Raw genomic sequence first — 18231 nt, forward strand, 5'->3', positions numbered from 1 at the left:
GTCTAACCTTCTGGCCGATGTAACGAATGTCTTCAGGACCGTCTATATATTATGTACGCATTTCTGCTAAATTGGACCAATCATGAAGTTGGGCAGGCCTGGGAGGATTGTTGGTTCGTTATTATTGCCAAATGATGGTACTCTTATTATTGGTGTTAATGTTATTAGTATTAATTGCATCATTAATTGCAATTAACTGCATCACTGAAATAAAATCCTGGCTTCAAATCAACTTCCTCAAGCTTAACTGTGATAAATCTGAAATAATCATCATTGGCCCAAAAACGCTCACAAAATCCACCCATAACTTTGCCCTCAACATCGACGGTATCCCAGTATCCACCTCCCCTCACATCCGGAATCTTGGCGTCATCTTTGACCAAACCCTTTCCTTCGACAAATACACTAAACAGATCACAAAGTCAGCCTTCTTTCACCTGAAAAACATTGCCCGTCTCCGCTCATCCCTCTCCTCCACGGCTGCAGAAACCCTCATCCACGCCTTCATCACCTCCCGTCTGGACTACTGCAATAGCCTCCTCTATGGTTCACCCTCAAAAATCACCAATAAACTCCAATACATTCAGAACTCCGCTGCCCGTCTACTCACTCATTCCCGGACCCGTGACCACATCACCCCCGTCCTTTACAAGCTTCACTGGCTCCCCATCCCCCAGAGAATCCAGTACAAAATCCTCCTCTTGACATACAAAGCCCTCCATAACCTGGCCCCATCCTACCTGGCTGACCTCCTCTCCAGACACACTCCCACCCGCAACCTCCGCTCTGCCGGTACCAACCTCCTGACCCCCTCCATCCGGACCAAATTCAGATCCTGGGGGGACAGGGCCTTCTCCATCGCTGCTCCCACCCTCTGGAACTCACTACCTCACACCATCAGAGACTCCTCCTCACTCACCACATTCAAAACATCACTAAAGACCCACCTGTTCAACGCTGCATTCAACATTCAACCCACAGCATTTAACCCCTGACTATCTCTTCTCCTTCTCCCTCCTTTTGCTTTAAATATTTCCCTATTGATTCTTGTCTTGTCTTTTTGATTCTTGTCTTATATATATGCCGTATATCGCTGCTGTTTGTTTTCTTGATTCTTGTCTTTTTGCAATTGTTGTTTTCATGTATTGTTATGCATTATGTTTTCCACTCTGTCAAAGCGCCTTTGGGCTTCTGGAAAAGCGCTATACAAAATAAATGAATTATTATTATTAATTATTAATTGTTATATACTTTGTTACAATGTTATCGTTGTGTCTCTTGTTCATTTGGAAAGCCATGCCATGGAAGGACCTATTCAGCTTCTCTCTACACACCTGAGGATGGTGTCTGTCAAAAACATTGAAAGCCGAACGAACTGAGGAGGTCACAACGATCATTCGGTTGTATCACATTCCACATCAGAACGCTCAAGCATAAGTACACAAAGAACATGGCGCACGCACGCACACGCACACACACACACACGTGGATATATCGCGACCTGGCAGGAATCCGTTGCACCTCTGCAAGCCGCATGTGTAGATAACAACCAACGTCGCACACATTGACACACACGGACACACACAAACAGGCCCATTCGGTTCAGAGTAACTCAGCTCCAGCAAGGTGGAAACGAGCACCTCACAATGAAGGGTTCTGTTGGCTGTTGGTTCTAATAGTCGCATTGAAATGGAATTTCATTTCGACTAAGTTTCGTTAGCTCGTCGATGATGAGCGGTCGTCATTTCTTTGCGTATATTTGCCATCACAATTACTGTGTTATCGTGTTATTCCGTCATTTTAAAAATATTCTCAGCATGGTGACCCTGCATTTCCGAGCCGGTCTAACCCTCTGGCCGATGTAACGAATGTCTTCAGGACCGTCTATATATTATGTACGCATTTCTGCTAAATTGGACCAATCATGAGGTTGGGCAGGCCTGGGAGGATTGTTGGTTCGTTATTATTGCCAAATGATGTTACTCTTATTATTGGTGTTAATGTTATTTGTATTAATTGCTATATACTTTGTTACAATGTTATCGTTGTGTCTCTTGTTCATTTGGAAAGCCATGCCATGGAAGGACCTATTCAGCTTCTCTCTACACACCTGAGGATGGTGTCTGTCAAAAACATTGAAAGCCTACCGAACTGAGGAGGTCACAACGATCATTCGGTTGTATCACATTGCACATCAGAACGCTCAAGTATAAGCACACAAAGAACATGGCGCATGCGCACACACACACACACACACACACACACACACACACACACACACACACACATGGATATATCGCGACCTTGCAGGAATCCGTTGCACCTCTGCAAGCCGCATGTGTAGATAACAACCAACGTCGCACACATTGACACACACGGACACACACAAACAGGCCCATTCGGTTCAGAGCAACTCCGCTCCAGCGAGGTGGAAACGAGCAGCTGTGCAGGTCCCCGTGCACAACCGCACCTTCAAAACACAGTTAAAACGTACACGCAAATCTTCCCACTCGTTCAAAGCTCACGTGTTGAAGTAGTACCAGGTAACCGAGGTTGAAGTGCAGTATGAAACAGCGAAGCGAAGCAACGAGAAAGAAACACGTGCTCGCCATCTTGAAGCAATGTTTCAAATGCGATAAGGAACTGTTGTTCTGTGACGTCACACAGTCGTGCAGTCACGCCCATTGGTGACCTCACAATGAAGGGTTCTGTTGGCTGTCGGTTCTAATAGTCGCATTGAAATGGAATTTCATTTCGACTAAGTTTCGTTAGCTCGTCGATGATGAGCGGTCGTCATTCTTTGCGTATATTTGCCATCACAATTACTGTGTTATCGTGTTATTCCGTCATTTTAAAAATATTCTCAGCATGGAGACCAGGCATTTCCGAGCCGGTCTAACCCTCTGGCCGATGTAACGAATGCCTTCAGGACCGTCTATATATTATGTACGCATTTCTGCTAAATTGGACCAATCATGAAGTTGGGCAGGCCTGGGAGGATTGTTGGTTCGTTATTATTGCCAAATGATGTTACTCTTATTATTGGTGTTAATGTTATTAGTATTAATTGTTATATACTTTGTTACAATGTTATCGTTGTGTCTCTTGTTCATTTGGAAAGCCATGCCATGGAAGGACCTATTCAGCTTCTCTCTACACACCTGAGGATGGTGTCTGTCAAAAACATTGAAAGCCGAACGAACTGAGGAGGTCACAACGATCATTCGGTTGTATCACATTCCACATCAGAACGCTCAAGCATAAGTACACAAATAACATGGCGCACGCACGCACACGCACACACACACACACGTGGATATATCGCGACCTGGCAGGAATCCGTTGCACCTCTGCAAGCCGCATGTGTAGATTTCAACCAACGTCGCACACATTGACACACACGGACACACACAAACAGGCCCATTCGGTTCAGAGTAACTCAGCTCCAGCGAGGTGGAAATGAGCAGCTGTGCAGGTCCCTGTGAACAACCGCACCTTCAAACCAGTTAAAACGTACACGCAAATCTTCCCACTCGTTCAAAGCTCACGTGTTGAAGTAGTACCAGGTAACCGAGGTTGAAGTGCAGTATGAAACAGCGAAGCGAAGCAACGAGAAAGAAACACGTGCTCGCCATCTTGAAGCAATGTTTCAAATGCGATAAGGAACTGTCGTTCTGTGACGTCACACAGTCGTGCAGTCACGCCCATTGGTGACCTCACAATGAAGGGTTCTGTTGGCTGTCGGTTCTAATAGTCGCATTGAAATGGAATTTCATTTCGACTAAGTTTCGTTAGCTCGTCGATGATGAGCGGTCGTCATTTCTTTGCGTATATTTGCCATCACAATTACTGCGTTATCGTGTTATTCCGTCATTTTAAAAATATTCTCAGCATGGTGACCAGGCATTTCCGAGCCGGTCTAACCCTCTGGCCGATGTAACGAATGTCTTCAGCACCGTCTATATATTATGTACGCATTTCTGCTAAATTGGACCAATCATGAGGTTTGGCAGGCCTGGGGGAATTGTTGGTTCGTTATTATTGCCAAATGATGTTACTCTTATTATTGGTGTTAATGTTATTTGTATTAATTGTTATATACTTTGTTACAATGTTATCGTTGTGTCTCTTGTTCATTTGGAAAGCCATGCCATGGAAGGACCTATTCAGCTTCTCTCTACACACCTGAGGATGGTGTCTGTCAAAAACATTGAAAGCCTACCGAACTGAGGAGGTCACAACGATCATTCGGTTGTATCACATTGCACATCAGAACGCTCAAGTATAAGCACACAAAGAACATGGCGCATGCACACACACACACACACACACACACACACACACACACACACACACATACACACACACACACATGGATATATCGCGACCTTGCAGGAATCCGTTGCACCTCTGCAAGCCGCATGTGCAGATAACAACCAACGTCGCACACATTGACACACACGGACACACACAAACAGGCCCATTCGGTTCAGAGTAACTCCGCTCCAGCGAGGTGGAAACGAGCAGCTGTGCAGGTCCCCGTGCACAACCGCACCTTCAAAACACAGTTAAAACGTACACGCAAATCTTCCCACTCGTTCAAAGCTCACGTGTTGAAGTAGTACCAGGTAACCGAGGTTGAAGTGCAGTATGAAACAGCGAAGGGAAGCAACGAGAAAGAAACACGTGCTCGCCATCTTGAAGCAATGTTTCAAATGCGATAAGGAACTGTTGTTCTGTGACGTCACACAGTCGTGCAGTCACGCCCATTGGTGACCTCACAATGAAGGGTTCTGTTGGCTGTCGGTTCTAATAGTCGCATTGAAATGGAATTTCATTTCGACTAAGTTTCGTTAGCTCGTCGATGATGAGCGGTCGTCATTTCTTTGCGTATATTTGCCATCACAATTACTGTGTTATCGTGTTATTCCGTCATTTTAAAAATATTCTCAGCATGGAGACCAGGCATTTCCGAGCCGGTCTAACCCTCTGGCCGATGTAACGAATGCCTTCAGGACCGTCTATATATTATGTACGCATTTCTGCTAAATTGGACCAATCATGAAGTTGGGCAGGCCTGGGAGGATTGTTGGTTCGTTATTATTGCCAAATGATGTTACTCTTATTATTGGTGTTAATGTTATTAGTATTAATTGTTATATACTTTGTTACAATGTTATCGTTGTGTCACTTGTTCATTTGGAAAGCCATGCCATGGAAGGACCTATTCAGCTTCTCTCTACACACCTGAGGATGGTGTCTGTCAAAAACATTGAAAGCCGAACGAACTGAGGAGGTCACAACGATCATTCGGTTGTATCACATTCCACATCAGAACGCTCAAGCATAAGTACACAAATAACATGGCGCACGCACGCACACGCACACACACACACACACGTGGATATATCGCGACCTGGCAGGAATCCGTTGCACCTCTGCAAGCCGCATGTGTAGATTTCAACCAACGTCGCACACATTGACACACACGGACACACACAAACAGGCCCATTCGGTTCAGAGTAACTCAGCTCCAGCGAGGTGGAAATGAGCAGCTGTGCAGGTCCCTGTGAACAACCGCACCTTCAAACCAGTTAAAACGTACACGCAAATCTTCCCACTCGTTCAAAGCTCACGTGTTGAAGTAGTACCAGGTAACCGAGGTTGAAGTGCAGTATGAAACAGCGAAGCGAAGCAACGAGAAAGAAACACGTGCTCGCCATCTTGAAGCAATGTTTCAAATGCGATAAGGAACTGTCGTTCTGTGACGTCACACAGTCGTGCAGTCACGCCCATTGGTGACCTCACAATGAAGGGTTCTGTTGGCTGTCGGTTCTAATAGTCGCATTGAAATGGAATTTCATTTCGACTAAGTTTCGTTAGCTCGTCGATGATGAGCGGTCGTCATTTCTTTGCGTATATTTGCCATCACAATTACTGCGTTATCGTGTTATTCCGTCATTTTAAAAATATTCTCAGCATGGTGACCAGGCATTTCCGAGCCGGTCTAACCCACTGGCCGATGTAACGAATGTCTTCAGCACCGTCTATATATTATGTACGCATTTCTGCTAAATTGGACCAATCATGAGGTTGGGCAGGCCTGGGGGAATTGTTGGTTCGTTATTATTGCCAAATGATGTTACTCTTATTATTGGTGTTAATGTTATTTGTATTAATTGTTATATACTTTGTTACAATGTTATCGTTGTGTCTCTTGTTCATTTGGAAAGCCATGCCATGGAAGGACCTATTCAGCTTCTCTCTACACACCTAAGGATGGTGTCTGTCAAAAACATTGAAAGCCTAACGAACTGAGGAGTGTCACAACGATCATTCGGTTGTATCACATTCCACATCAGAACGCTCAAGCATAAGCACACAAAGAACATGGCGCACGCACACACACACACACACACACACACACACACACACACACACACACACACACACACACACACACACATGGATATATCGCGACCTTGCAGGAATCCGTTGCACCTCTGCAAGCCGCATGTGTAGATAACAACCAACGTAGCACACATTGACACACACGGACACACACAAACAGGCCCATTCGGTTCAGAGTAACTCAGCTCCAGCGAGGTGGAAACGAGCAGCTGTGCAGGTCCCCGTGCACAACCGCACCTTCAAAACACAGTTAAAACGTACACGCAAATCTTCCCACTCGTTCAAAGCTCACGTGTTGAAGTAGTACCAGGTAACCGAGGTTGAAGTGCAGTATGAAACAGTGAACCGAAGCAACGAGAAAGAAACACGTGCTCGCCATCTTGAAGCAATGTTTCAAATGCGATAAGGAACTGTCGTTCTGTGACGTCACACAGTCGTGCAGTCACGCCCATTGGTGACCTCACAATGAAGGGTTCTGTTGGCTGTTGGTTCTAATAGTCGCATTGAAATGGAATTTCATTTCGACTAAGTTTCGTTAGCTCGTCGATGATGAGCGGTCGTCATTTCTTTGCGTATATTTGCCATCACAATTACTGTGTTATCGTGTTATTCCGTCATTTTAAAAATATTCTCAGCATGGTGACCCGGCATTTCCGAGCCGGTCTAACCCTCTGGCCGATGTAACGAATGTCTTCAGGACCGTCTATATATTTATGAACGCATTTCTGCTAAATTGGACCAATCATGAGGTTGGGCAGGCCTGGGAGGATTGTTGGTTCGTTATTATTGCCAAATGATGTTACTCTTATTATTGGTGTTAATGTTATTTGTATTAATTGTTATATACTTTGTTACAATGTTATCGTTGTGTCTCTTGTTCATTTGGAAAGCCATGCCATGGAAGGACCTATTCAGCTTCTCTCTACACACCTGAGGATGGTGTCTGTCAAAAACATTGAAAGCCTACCGAACTGAGGAGGTCACAACGATCATTCGGTTGTATCACATTGCACATCAGAACGCTCAAGCATAAGCACACAAAGAACATGGCGCACGCACGCACACACACACACACACACACACACACACACATACACACACACACACACACATGGATATATCGCGACCTTGCAGGAATCCGTTGCACCTCTGCAAGCCGCATGTGTAGATAACAACCAACGTCGCACACATTGACACACACGGACACACACAAACAGGCCCATTCGGTTCAGAGTAACTCAGCTCCAGCGAGGTGGAAACGAGCAGCTGTGCAGGTCCCTGTGAACAACCGCACCTTCAAACCAGTTAAAACGTACACGCAAATCTTCCCACTCGTTCAAAGCTCACGTGTTGAAGTAGTACCAGGTAACCGAGGTTGAAGTGCAGTATGAAACAGCGAAGCGAAGCAACGAGAAAGAAACACGTGCTCGCCATCTTGAAGCAATGTTTCAAATGCGATAAGGAACTGTCGTTCTGTGACGTCACACAGTCGTGCAGTCACGCCCATTGGTGACCTCACAATGAAGGGTTCTGTTGGCTGTCGGTTCTAATAGTCGCATTGAAATGGAATTTCATTTCGACTAAGTTTCGTTAGCTCGTCGATGATGAGCGGTCGTCATTTCTTTGCGTATATTTGCCATCACAATTACCGTGTTATCGTGTTATTCCGTCATTTTTAAAATATTCTCAGCATGGTCACCAGGCATTTCCGAGCCGGTCTAACCCTCTGGCCGATGTAACGAATGTCTTCAGGATCGTCTATATATTATCTACGCATTTCTGCTAAATTGGACCAATCATGAGGTTGGGCAGGCCTGGGAGGATTGTTGGTTCGTTATTATTGCCAAATGATGTTACTCTTATTATTGTTGTTAATGTTATTTGTATTAATTGTTATATACTTTGTTACAATGTTATCGTTGTGTCTCTTGTTCATTTGGAAAGCCATGCCATGGAAGGACCGATTCAGCTTCTCTCTACACACCTAAGGATGGTGTCTGTCAAAAACATTGAAAGCCTAACGAACTGAGGAGTGTCACAACGATCATTCGGTTGTATCACATTCCACATCAGAACGCTCAAGCATAAGTACACAAATAACATGGCGCACGCACGCACACGCACACACACACACACGTGGATATATCGCGACCTGGCAGGAATCCGTTGCACCTCTGCAAGCCGCATGTGTAGATTTCAACCAACGTCGCACACATTGACACACACGGACACACACAAACAGGCCCATTCGGTTCAGAGTAACTCAGCTCCAGCGAGGTGGAAATGAGCAGCTGTGCAGGTCCCTGTGAACAACCGCACCTTCAAACCAGTTAAAACGTACACGCAAATCTTCCCACTCGTTCAAAGCTCACGTGTTGAAGTAGTACCAGGTAACCGAGGTTGAAGTGCAGTATGAAACAGCGAAGCGAAGCAACGAGAAAGAAACACGTGCTCGCCATCTTGAAGCAATGTTTCAAATGCGATAAGGAACTGTCGTTCTGTGACGTCACACAGTCGTGCAGTCACGCCCATTGGTGACCTCACAATGAAGGGTTCTGTTGGCTGTCGGTTCTAATAGTCGCATTGAAATGGAATTTCATTTCGACTAAGTTTCGTTAGCTCGTCGATGATGAGCGGTCGTCATTTCTTTGCGTATATTTGCCATCACAATTACTGCGTTATCGTGTTATTCCGTCATTTTAAAAATATTCTCAGCATGGTGACCAGGCATTTCCGAGCCGGTCTAACCCTCTGGCCGATGTAACGAATGTCTTCAGCACCGTCTATATATTATGTACGCATTTCTGCTAAATTGGACCAATCATGAGGTTGGGCAGGCCTGGGGGAATTGTTGGTTCGTTATTATTGCCAAATGATGTTACTCTTATTATTGGTGTTAATGTTATTTGTATTAATTGTTATATACTTTGTTACAATGTTATCGTTGTGTCTCTTGTTCATTTGGAAAGCCATGCCATGGAAGGACCTATTCAGCTTCTCTCTACACACCTGAGGATGGTGTCTGTCAAAAACATTGAAAGCCTACCGAACTGAGGAGGTCACAACGATCATTCGGTTGTATCACATTGCACATCAGAACGCTCAAGTATAAGCACACAAAGAACATGGCGCATGCACACACACACACACACACACACACACACACACACACACACACACACACACACACACACACACATACACACACACACACATGGATATATCGCGACCTTGCAGGAATCCGTTGCACCTCTGCAAGCCGCATGTGCAGATAACAACCAACGTCGCACACATTGACACACACGGACACACACAAACAGGCCTATTCGGTTCAGAGTAACTCCGCTCCAGCGAGGTGGAAACGAGCAGCTGTGCAGGTCCCCGTGCACAACCGCACCTTCAAAACACAGTTAAAACGTACACGCAAATCTTCCCACTCGTTCAAAGCTCACGTGTTGAAGTAGTACCAGGTAACCGAGGTTGAAGTGCAGTATGAAACAGCGAAGCGAAGCAACGAGAAAGAAACACGTGCTCGCCATCTTGAAGCAATGTTTCAAATGCGATAAGGAACTGTTGTTCTGTGACGTCACACAGTCGTGCAGTCACGCCCATTGGTGACCTCACAATGAAGGGTTCTGTTGGCTGTCGGTTCTAATAGTCGCATTGAAATGGAATTTCATTTCGACTAAGTTTCGTTAGCTCGTCGATGATGAGCGGTCGTCATTTCTTTGCGTATATTTGCCATCACAATTACTGTGTTATCGTGTTATTCCGTCATTTTAAAAATATTCTCAGCATGGAGACCAGGCATTTCCGAGCCGGTCTAACCCTCTGGCCGATGTAACGAATGCCTTCAGGACCGTCTATATATTATGTACGCATTTCTGCTAAATTGGACCAATCATGAAGTTGGGCAGGCCTGGGAGGATTGTTGGTTCGTTATTATTGCCAAATGATGTTACTCTTATTATTGGTGTTAATGTTATTAGTATTAATTGTTATATACTTTGTTACAATGTTATCGTTGTGTCTCTTGTTCATTTGGAAAGCCATGCCATGGAAGGACCTATTCAGCTTCTCTCTACACACCTGAGGATGGTGTCTGTCAAAAACATTGAAAGCCGAACGAACTGAGGAGGTCACAACGATCATTCGGTTGTATCACATTCCACATCAGAACGCTCAAGCATAAGTACACAAATAACATGGCGCACGCACGCACACGCACACACACACACACACGTGGATATATCGCGACCTGGCAGGAATCCGTTGCACCTCTGCAAGCCGCATGTGTAGATATCAACCAACGTCGCACACATTGACACACACGGACACACACAAACAGGCCCATTCGGTTCAGAGTAACTCAGCTCCAGCGAGGTGGAAATGAGCAGCTGTGCAGGTCCCTGTGAACAACCGCACCTTCAAACCAGTTAAAACGTACACGCAAATCTTCCCACTCGTTCAAAGCTCACGTGTTGAAGTAGTACCAGGTAACCGAGGTTGAAGTGCAGTATGAAACAGCGAAGCGAAGCAACGAGAAAGAAACACGTGCTCGCCATCTTGAAGCAATGTTTCAAATGCGATAAGGAACTGTCGTTCTGTGACGTCACACAGTCGTGCAGTCACGCCCATTGGTGACCTCACAATGAAGGGTTCTGTTGGCTGTCGGTTCTAATAGTCGCATTGAAATGGAATTTCATTTCGACTAAGTTTCGTTAGCTCGTCGATGATGAGCGGTCGTCATTTCTTTGCGTATATTTGCCATCACAATTACTGCGTTATCGTGTTATTCCGTCATTTTAAAAATATTCTCAGCATGGTGACCAGGCATTTCCGAGCCGGTCTAACCCACTGGCCGATGTAACGAATGTCTTCAGCACCGTCTATATATTATGTACGCATTTCTGCTAAATTGGACCAATCATGAGGTTGGGCAGGCCTGGGGGAATTGTTGGTTCGTTATTATTGCCAAATGATGTTACTCTTATTATTGGTGTTAATGTTATTTGTATTAATTGTTATATACTTTGTTACAATGTTATCGTTGTGTCTCTTGTTCATTTGGAAAGCCATGCCATGGAAGGACCTATTCAGCTTCTCTCTACACACCTAAGGATGGTGTCTGTCAAAAACATTGAAAGCCTAACGAACTGAGGAGTGTCACAACGATCATTCGGTTGTATCACATTCCACATCAGAACGCTCAAGCATAAGCACACAAAGAACATGGCGCACGCACACACACACACACACACACACACACACACACACACACACACACACACACACACACACACACATGGATATATCGCGACCTTGCAGGAATCCGTTGCACCTCTGCAAGCCGCATGTGTAGATAACAACCAACGTCGCACACATTGACACACACGGACACACACAAACAGGCCCATTCGGTTCAGAGTAACTCAGCTCCAGCGAGGTGGAAACGAGCAGCTGTGCAGGTCCCCGTGCACAACCGCACCTTCAAAACACAGTTAAAACGTACACGCAAATCTTCCCACTCGTTCAAAGCTCACGTGTTGAAGTAGTAGCAGGTAACCGAGGTTGAAGTGCAGGATGAAACAGTGAAGCGAAGCAACGAGAAAGAAACACGTGCTCGCCATCTTGAAGCAATGTTTCAAATGCGATAAGGAACTGTCGTTCTGTGACGTCACACAGTCGTGCAGTCACGCCCATTGGTGACCTCACAATGAAGGGTTCTGATGGCTGTCGGTGCTAATAGTCGCATTGAAATGGAATTTCATTTCGACTAATAGACGATAGGGCATGTGGTCCTAAGAGCTTGTCTTGTGGTCTCCATCTCCCGACTAAATAAAACTTATTTTATAATTAAGTTAAATATTTTTTATGAATTATCGTTCATATTTCCGAGTCATCGGTTGGAGCATTTTGTCGAATTTTAGGTTAGAATAACTAATATTTCGTCGGTAAAATAATTATCACGATCTCGATATTTATCCAATCAAATTGTACGTTTCATTTATCAACGTTGCTGCGATTTTTCATTTATGCGATTGGTCCGGAAAATATCAACATGGGCCTCATATAGCAAAAGGAGCCAATCAGCAACATCGTACGAGAGTGCTGCGGTACGGCGAATCGCGGGTCACGTGTGTAAACAGATGCTGTTTGGTGAAAAGTATCGGTGAAAATGGCATCAGTTGGTGTCAAATTTGGTGTAAAAAATAGGTGTTATGCACATGTTCCAGGTGCCGGTGGTGATATTGTGCCATTTACCGAAAAAAGGTGGAGAACATTCTTGAGTGCTGTAGATATTTGGAGCGATTTGTTGGGAAACCAGGCCGACTTAGCGAGGTCTTTCGTCCGCAATCATGGTCTACACTGCAGCGCATGTGGAAGTGCATTGCCGGTCCCTGAAACTGGGGGTTGCCACGCAGTGTGTTACCGGTATTTCACTGATTCTACCAAGCAAAAACGTTCCCAAACTGCTAAACAGAAGCATCAGAATGTCACCCAATCATCCGGTAAGTTTAAAAGTAGCCTACAAATACATCACGAATGAGAAAATTGCATGTACAATCACGTAGGGAGGCCTATGAAATTGGGTCAGGTCAGTCCCAAATGTTGTGATTTGTGTAGTCTACATGAATCGTAAAATGTGGGACTTTTGTTTTTACATGTAGTAGATCGATTCCATATATCTTCGGGCTTTTTCAATATTTTGACATAACCCTGCCCTACAAAAGGTAGATGCCTACCATAGATATCCCTGTTGGAGGATTTATAACACGGGAGTCTAGGGAGCCAACCTGCACCCTGCAAGAGCCCGCAAAATGTTTGCTACATGACTTGATAGAAGACCTTTCCAAATATATTCTACCAACTTAATCATTAATCATAATCATTTTTTCCTCCCTTGTGAATGATTGTTTAAAATTCATCAGTTTTGATGTAATTTAGAATGTGCAATTTCTAACAGAAAAAAAAAAATGTGTGCAGTTTTGAATGTTGAAATTTAGGTTGGTATTCCTTTACATAAAAATAAGAGTCAGTTGGGGGAGGGCAAGCAAATGTTTTGAATTTTTTTGTTTTTGCCTAACATGTGCACTGTATTTATCTGGTAGTCCATGTTAGTGCAGTAATTATAACCGCAGCAAAACTTGACAATTAAAAAAAAATCTCAACAGTAGAGATACTAATACCAAAGAGAAAGTTCTATTTAGAGAAGAAATATATTTCAGTAGGTTGCCACATACACTTTTTGATTAGTTTTTAAAGGAAAGTACAGCATTTTGGGGTTTGAAAATCTAGTTATTTCATTTTAAAAATACAGAGGAAAAATCTTCCAAGGAGCCATTTGCTTTAGAAAATTAGTTTCTTTTTAAATCCTTTATAGTGCTGCACAAACTTATATTTTTCCCAATTTAACCTATTTTATAATTGAATTGACCATTAATGATTTGATCGTAATTTTTTTTAGGTTGTGAGTGGGCTACATCCTTGAAAATTGGCACAATTGTTGATTGTTTTATGTACTGTGATCTAATGAGAGCATTTTTGGAAAATATCTTTAGTTCAGAATTTATGGTAGTCCGAATAGTTCATCAGCAAGAAAAAATCACAAAATTTGGCAAACCGTTGCCATGGCAACATGCAAAATATTTTTTCAAAAAACTCTCCATTAGATCACAGCTTGGTAACCTATAAACAACTTGGTGATGTTACAGCATGATCTGATATTTGAAAATTTGTACAAAATTATGAGCAAATTTTTAATTTTACCTTAGCCCAAATTTAAGGTCATTGACATTTGACCTCGGGTCACTAACAAGATTGACCTTGACTTGCGCTAATTAATGTATTTCTTAAAACTAGACACTTATTTGATTATTTTGATACCAAACATGGCATCATTTGTCAAAACATTGGCAAGATAATACCTCTTGAATGTAGTCAGGTCTTTTTGACCCATAGTACCCCCTTAAAAACATTACTTGTTTGACGCATTATTTTTAGGCGAGAATTACTAATTAATGCTCCACTTTTGAGCGTGGGAACAAAGGGGATATTGATAAGACATGCAATACCTATATTTTAAGACATAATATATGTAGTTCCAATATGGAGACCACAAAAAGCACTTTCTGAAGGGATTTTGACGACATGCCCTATAGTCTAGTGCTGTATATCATTGTTCGCCCGATCATTCAATGGTGAGGTTGGTGTTGGCTTCACGGTTCAGGTGGCTGGCTTTAAATATTCGGGTCCTGAGTTTGAGCCCCTGCCATGATGTTGAACACCAGGTGGGCTGACACAGGCTGTCATCCTTTTAAGGTGGGAAAAATGAATACCTGCCGACTGGTAATGAGGGCATTGCATCAGTGCACGTCCTGTCCCCAGAAAATGATGCAGCCAAACAGCCACAAGCTGCATCTGAACCACCACCAATCAATGAAGAAGAATCCCGAAAATAATTCTCGTATCCGGATCCGGATCTTCACCAAAATCGAATCATTTATTTCTTGTTACCTTCCCCACCGGTACACCGAATTTCGTCCGAATCCGTCCATACCTTTCTGAGATATCCTGCACACAAACAGACAGGGGAGAAAACATAACCTCGGTCCACCTTCGTTGGTTGGAGGTAATAATACAATTCCTTTCACGCCATTTCATTGGCTAAGGAGTGCAGTACTGGCCAGGTCGCCAATCCGACGCAGGATGCTCGAATGGTTTATTACTCCCAGTAAGCTGGTACTCACCTGGTCCACCTCGGAAGGATGACAGGTTGAATCAGCCCACCTGGACCCGGTTGCTCGAAGCTCTCCAGTGGATAAATATGTGAGATCCTTCCAGCAACCGGGCCCAGGTGTTATTTTAACGGTACGACAGGTGCTCATTCTCAGGACCTTAAGATGTTAAACCAGCCACCTTAACCGTTAAGGTAACACCAGGTTTATGTTACCCCATAACCCATTCACAAGATGTTACAATTTCCATGAAACGTCATTGTTTTTATTTTAAAAGAAAATCGAACGAAGGCGAAAATTAAATATCCGGATGTTCGGGGGAGGGTTTTGTTATATGGGAACAAGAGGATGGTCGGGGGAGGGTTTTGTTATATGGGAACAAGAGGATGGTCGGGGATTCCTAACCAGGTAAAGAAAGGTGAATTGTGTTTCGTAAAGAAGGTGAAATTAATAATGTATTTCATATTCCAAATGTTATAAAAGAGATTAATGTGTTTATGTTTCTGTCCGTGTGTCTAACAAAGTCTGTGACCCCGCGTCGTGTCCACAGATGGACGGACCCCGGGTCTGGACCCAAACACTGCACATCCTTGGGTCAAGATCTCCCAGGATCTCAGGACGGCGACTCGAACCAGGACCGACAATCATCACCCGAAACATCCTGATCGGTTTGATCGTTATCCACAAGTTCTTTCCTCTGAGAGTTTCTCCTCGGGTCGTCATTACTGGGAGGTCGAGGTGAGGTCGAGTCGTTCGTGGGGAATCGGAATCTGTTTAAACTCCATGGGGAGGAAAGGGGGAGGGAATGAGTGCATGTTAGGAGGGAATCCTGAGTCTTGGTGTTTGGTGAAATATGAAAACAAATACTCAACATGGCACAACAATCAAAGAACCCTCCTGTCCGTGCTGGGGGATCCTGAACGGTTTGGGTTCTTGTTGGATTGTGCGGAGGGAGAGTTTACGTGTTTCGGGGACTCGCGGGTTCTGCACGTGTTCAGGGGGAACTTCCTGGACCCCGTTAAACCCGCGATTGGGGTTTATAGACATGTTGGTGACTCCGTGCGGTTTTGCTCGTTTTAATGATTTCGTTCATTCCATTTTATTCATTCATTCCGTTCCGTTTTTTTCCTTCCGTTTTGTTCATTCATTCCGTTCTTTATTTTCATTCCATTGTTTGTTCATTCCGTTTTGTTCATTCATTCTCTTCTGATTATTTACTTTGTGATTATAACAATGTATTTACAATCTGATTGTTGATTTGTTAATAAAGTTTACAAAATTCAATACATTTATTGTTTTTCTAATTTAGTGTTTGATGAAAATGCATTTATTTCCTTCACATTCCTCACATATTTACAACAATATCTGGGCATGACGTATGTCTAATGATTTTGGGATGAGAGAAAAAGTCATGGGACGTGGTTTTCTGAATTGTTGGAGTGAAAAAAACCCCCAAGAATCACATCAGACTCCATCCTCATCCTGTCAGACTACCGTCTCCACCAACAACACACAACTATGAATTATTTATATATTTATACACATGACACCACCATATACCACAACTTCTACCGACACGTGATGGTTGTACCCCCCAACTGAAGTCGTGGGTCAAATCTTCCCCTTTCTTCCTGCTGCCCGGATTCATCAAGTGCTGATGGGTCCCCATGGACCGGCCCTTTCCCTCTTGTCGCTCTCAAACTCTCTCCCTCACTCTCACTCTCACACTCTCTCCCTTGCTCTCACACTCTCTCCCTCGTTATCACATTCTCTCCTTCCCCCGCTCTCACTCTCACACTCTCTCCCTCGCTCTCACACTCTCTCCCTTACTCTCACAATCTCTCCCTTGCTCTCACATTCTCTTCTTCCCTCGCTCTCACACTCTATCCCTCTCTCTCACACTTTCCCTTGCTCTCACACCTCTCCTTCCATCGCTCTCACTCTATCCCTCTCTCTCACACACTCACCTTCCCTCTCACACTCTATCCCTCTCTCTCACACTCTCTCCCTTGCTCTCACACTCTCTCCTTCCCTCGCTCTCACACTCTCTCCCTTGCGCTCACACTCTCTCTTTCCTTCGCTCTCACACTCTCTCCCACGCTCTCACTCTCACACTCTCTCCTTCCCTCGCTCTCACTCTCACACTCTCCCTTGCTCTCACACTCTCTCCTTCCCTTGCTCTCACACTCTCTCCTTCCCTCGCTCTCACACTCTCTCCCTTGCGCTCACACTCTCTCCTTCCTTCGCTCTCACACTCTCTCCCACGCTCTCACTCTCACACTCTCTCCTTCCCTCGCTCTCACTCTCACACTCTCCCTTGCTCTCACACTCTCTCCTTCCCTCGCTCTCACACTCTCTCCCTTGCGCTCACACTCTCTCCTTCCTTCGCTCTCACTCTCTATCCCTCACTCTCACTCTCACATTCTCCCTTGCTCTCACACTCTCTCCTTCCCCCGCTCTCACACTCTCTCCCTTGCTCTCACACTCTCTCCTTCCTTCGCTCTCAGTCTCTATCCCTCATTCTCACACTCTCTCCCTCGTTATCACATTCTCTTCTTCCCTCGCTCTCACTCTCACACTCTCTCCCTTGCTCTCACACTCTCTCTTTCCCTTGCTCTCACACTCTCTCCTTCCCTCGCTCTCACTCTATCCCTCTCTCTCACACTCTCTCCTTCCCTCGCTCTCACTCTCACACTCTCCCTTGCTCTCACACTCTCTCCTTCCCTCGCTCTCACACTCTCTCCCTTGCGCTCACACTCTCTCCTTCCTTCGCTCTCACACTCTCTCCCACGCTCTCACTCTCACACTCTCTCCTACGCTCACACTCTCTCCCTCGCTCTCACTCTCACACTCTCCCTTGCTCTCACACTCTCTCCTTCCCTCGCTCTCACACTCTCTCCCTTGCGCTCACACTCTCTCCTTCCTTCGCTCTCACTCTCTATCCCTCACTCTCACTCTCACATTCTCCCTTGCTCTCACACTCTCTCCTTCCCTCGCTCTCAGTCTCTATCCCTCATTCTCACACTCTCTCCCTCGTTATCACATTCTCTTCTTCCCTCGCTCTCACTCTCACACTCTCTCC

The 18231-nt window shown here is 44.6% G+C and overlaps 1 protein-coding gene across 1 annotated transcript in view; it reads left to right on the forward strand.

Moving 5' to 3' along the window:
• The window catches only part of LOC144889529 (tripartite motif-containing protein 14-like), a 202902-nt gene extending 186467 nt beyond the window's left edge, over positions 1-16435 (forward strand). The window contains exon 4 of the mRNA XM_078770140.1: positions 15700-16435. Within this exon, the coding sequence (XP_078626266.1) occupies positions 15700-16229 (530 nt within the window). The 3' untranslated portion in view covers positions 16230-16435. The remainder of the gene's footprint in view (positions 1-15699) is intronic.
• The last annotated feature ends 1796 nt before the right edge of the window (positions 16436-18231 follow it).

Source organism: Myxine glutinosa, chromosome 1 (assembly GCF_964187855.1).
Source record: "Myxine glutinosa chromosome 1, kmMyxGlut1.1, whole genome shotgun sequence".
NCBI lineage: Eukaryota > Metazoa > Chordata > Myxini > Myxiniformes > Myxinidae > Myxine > Myxine glutinosa.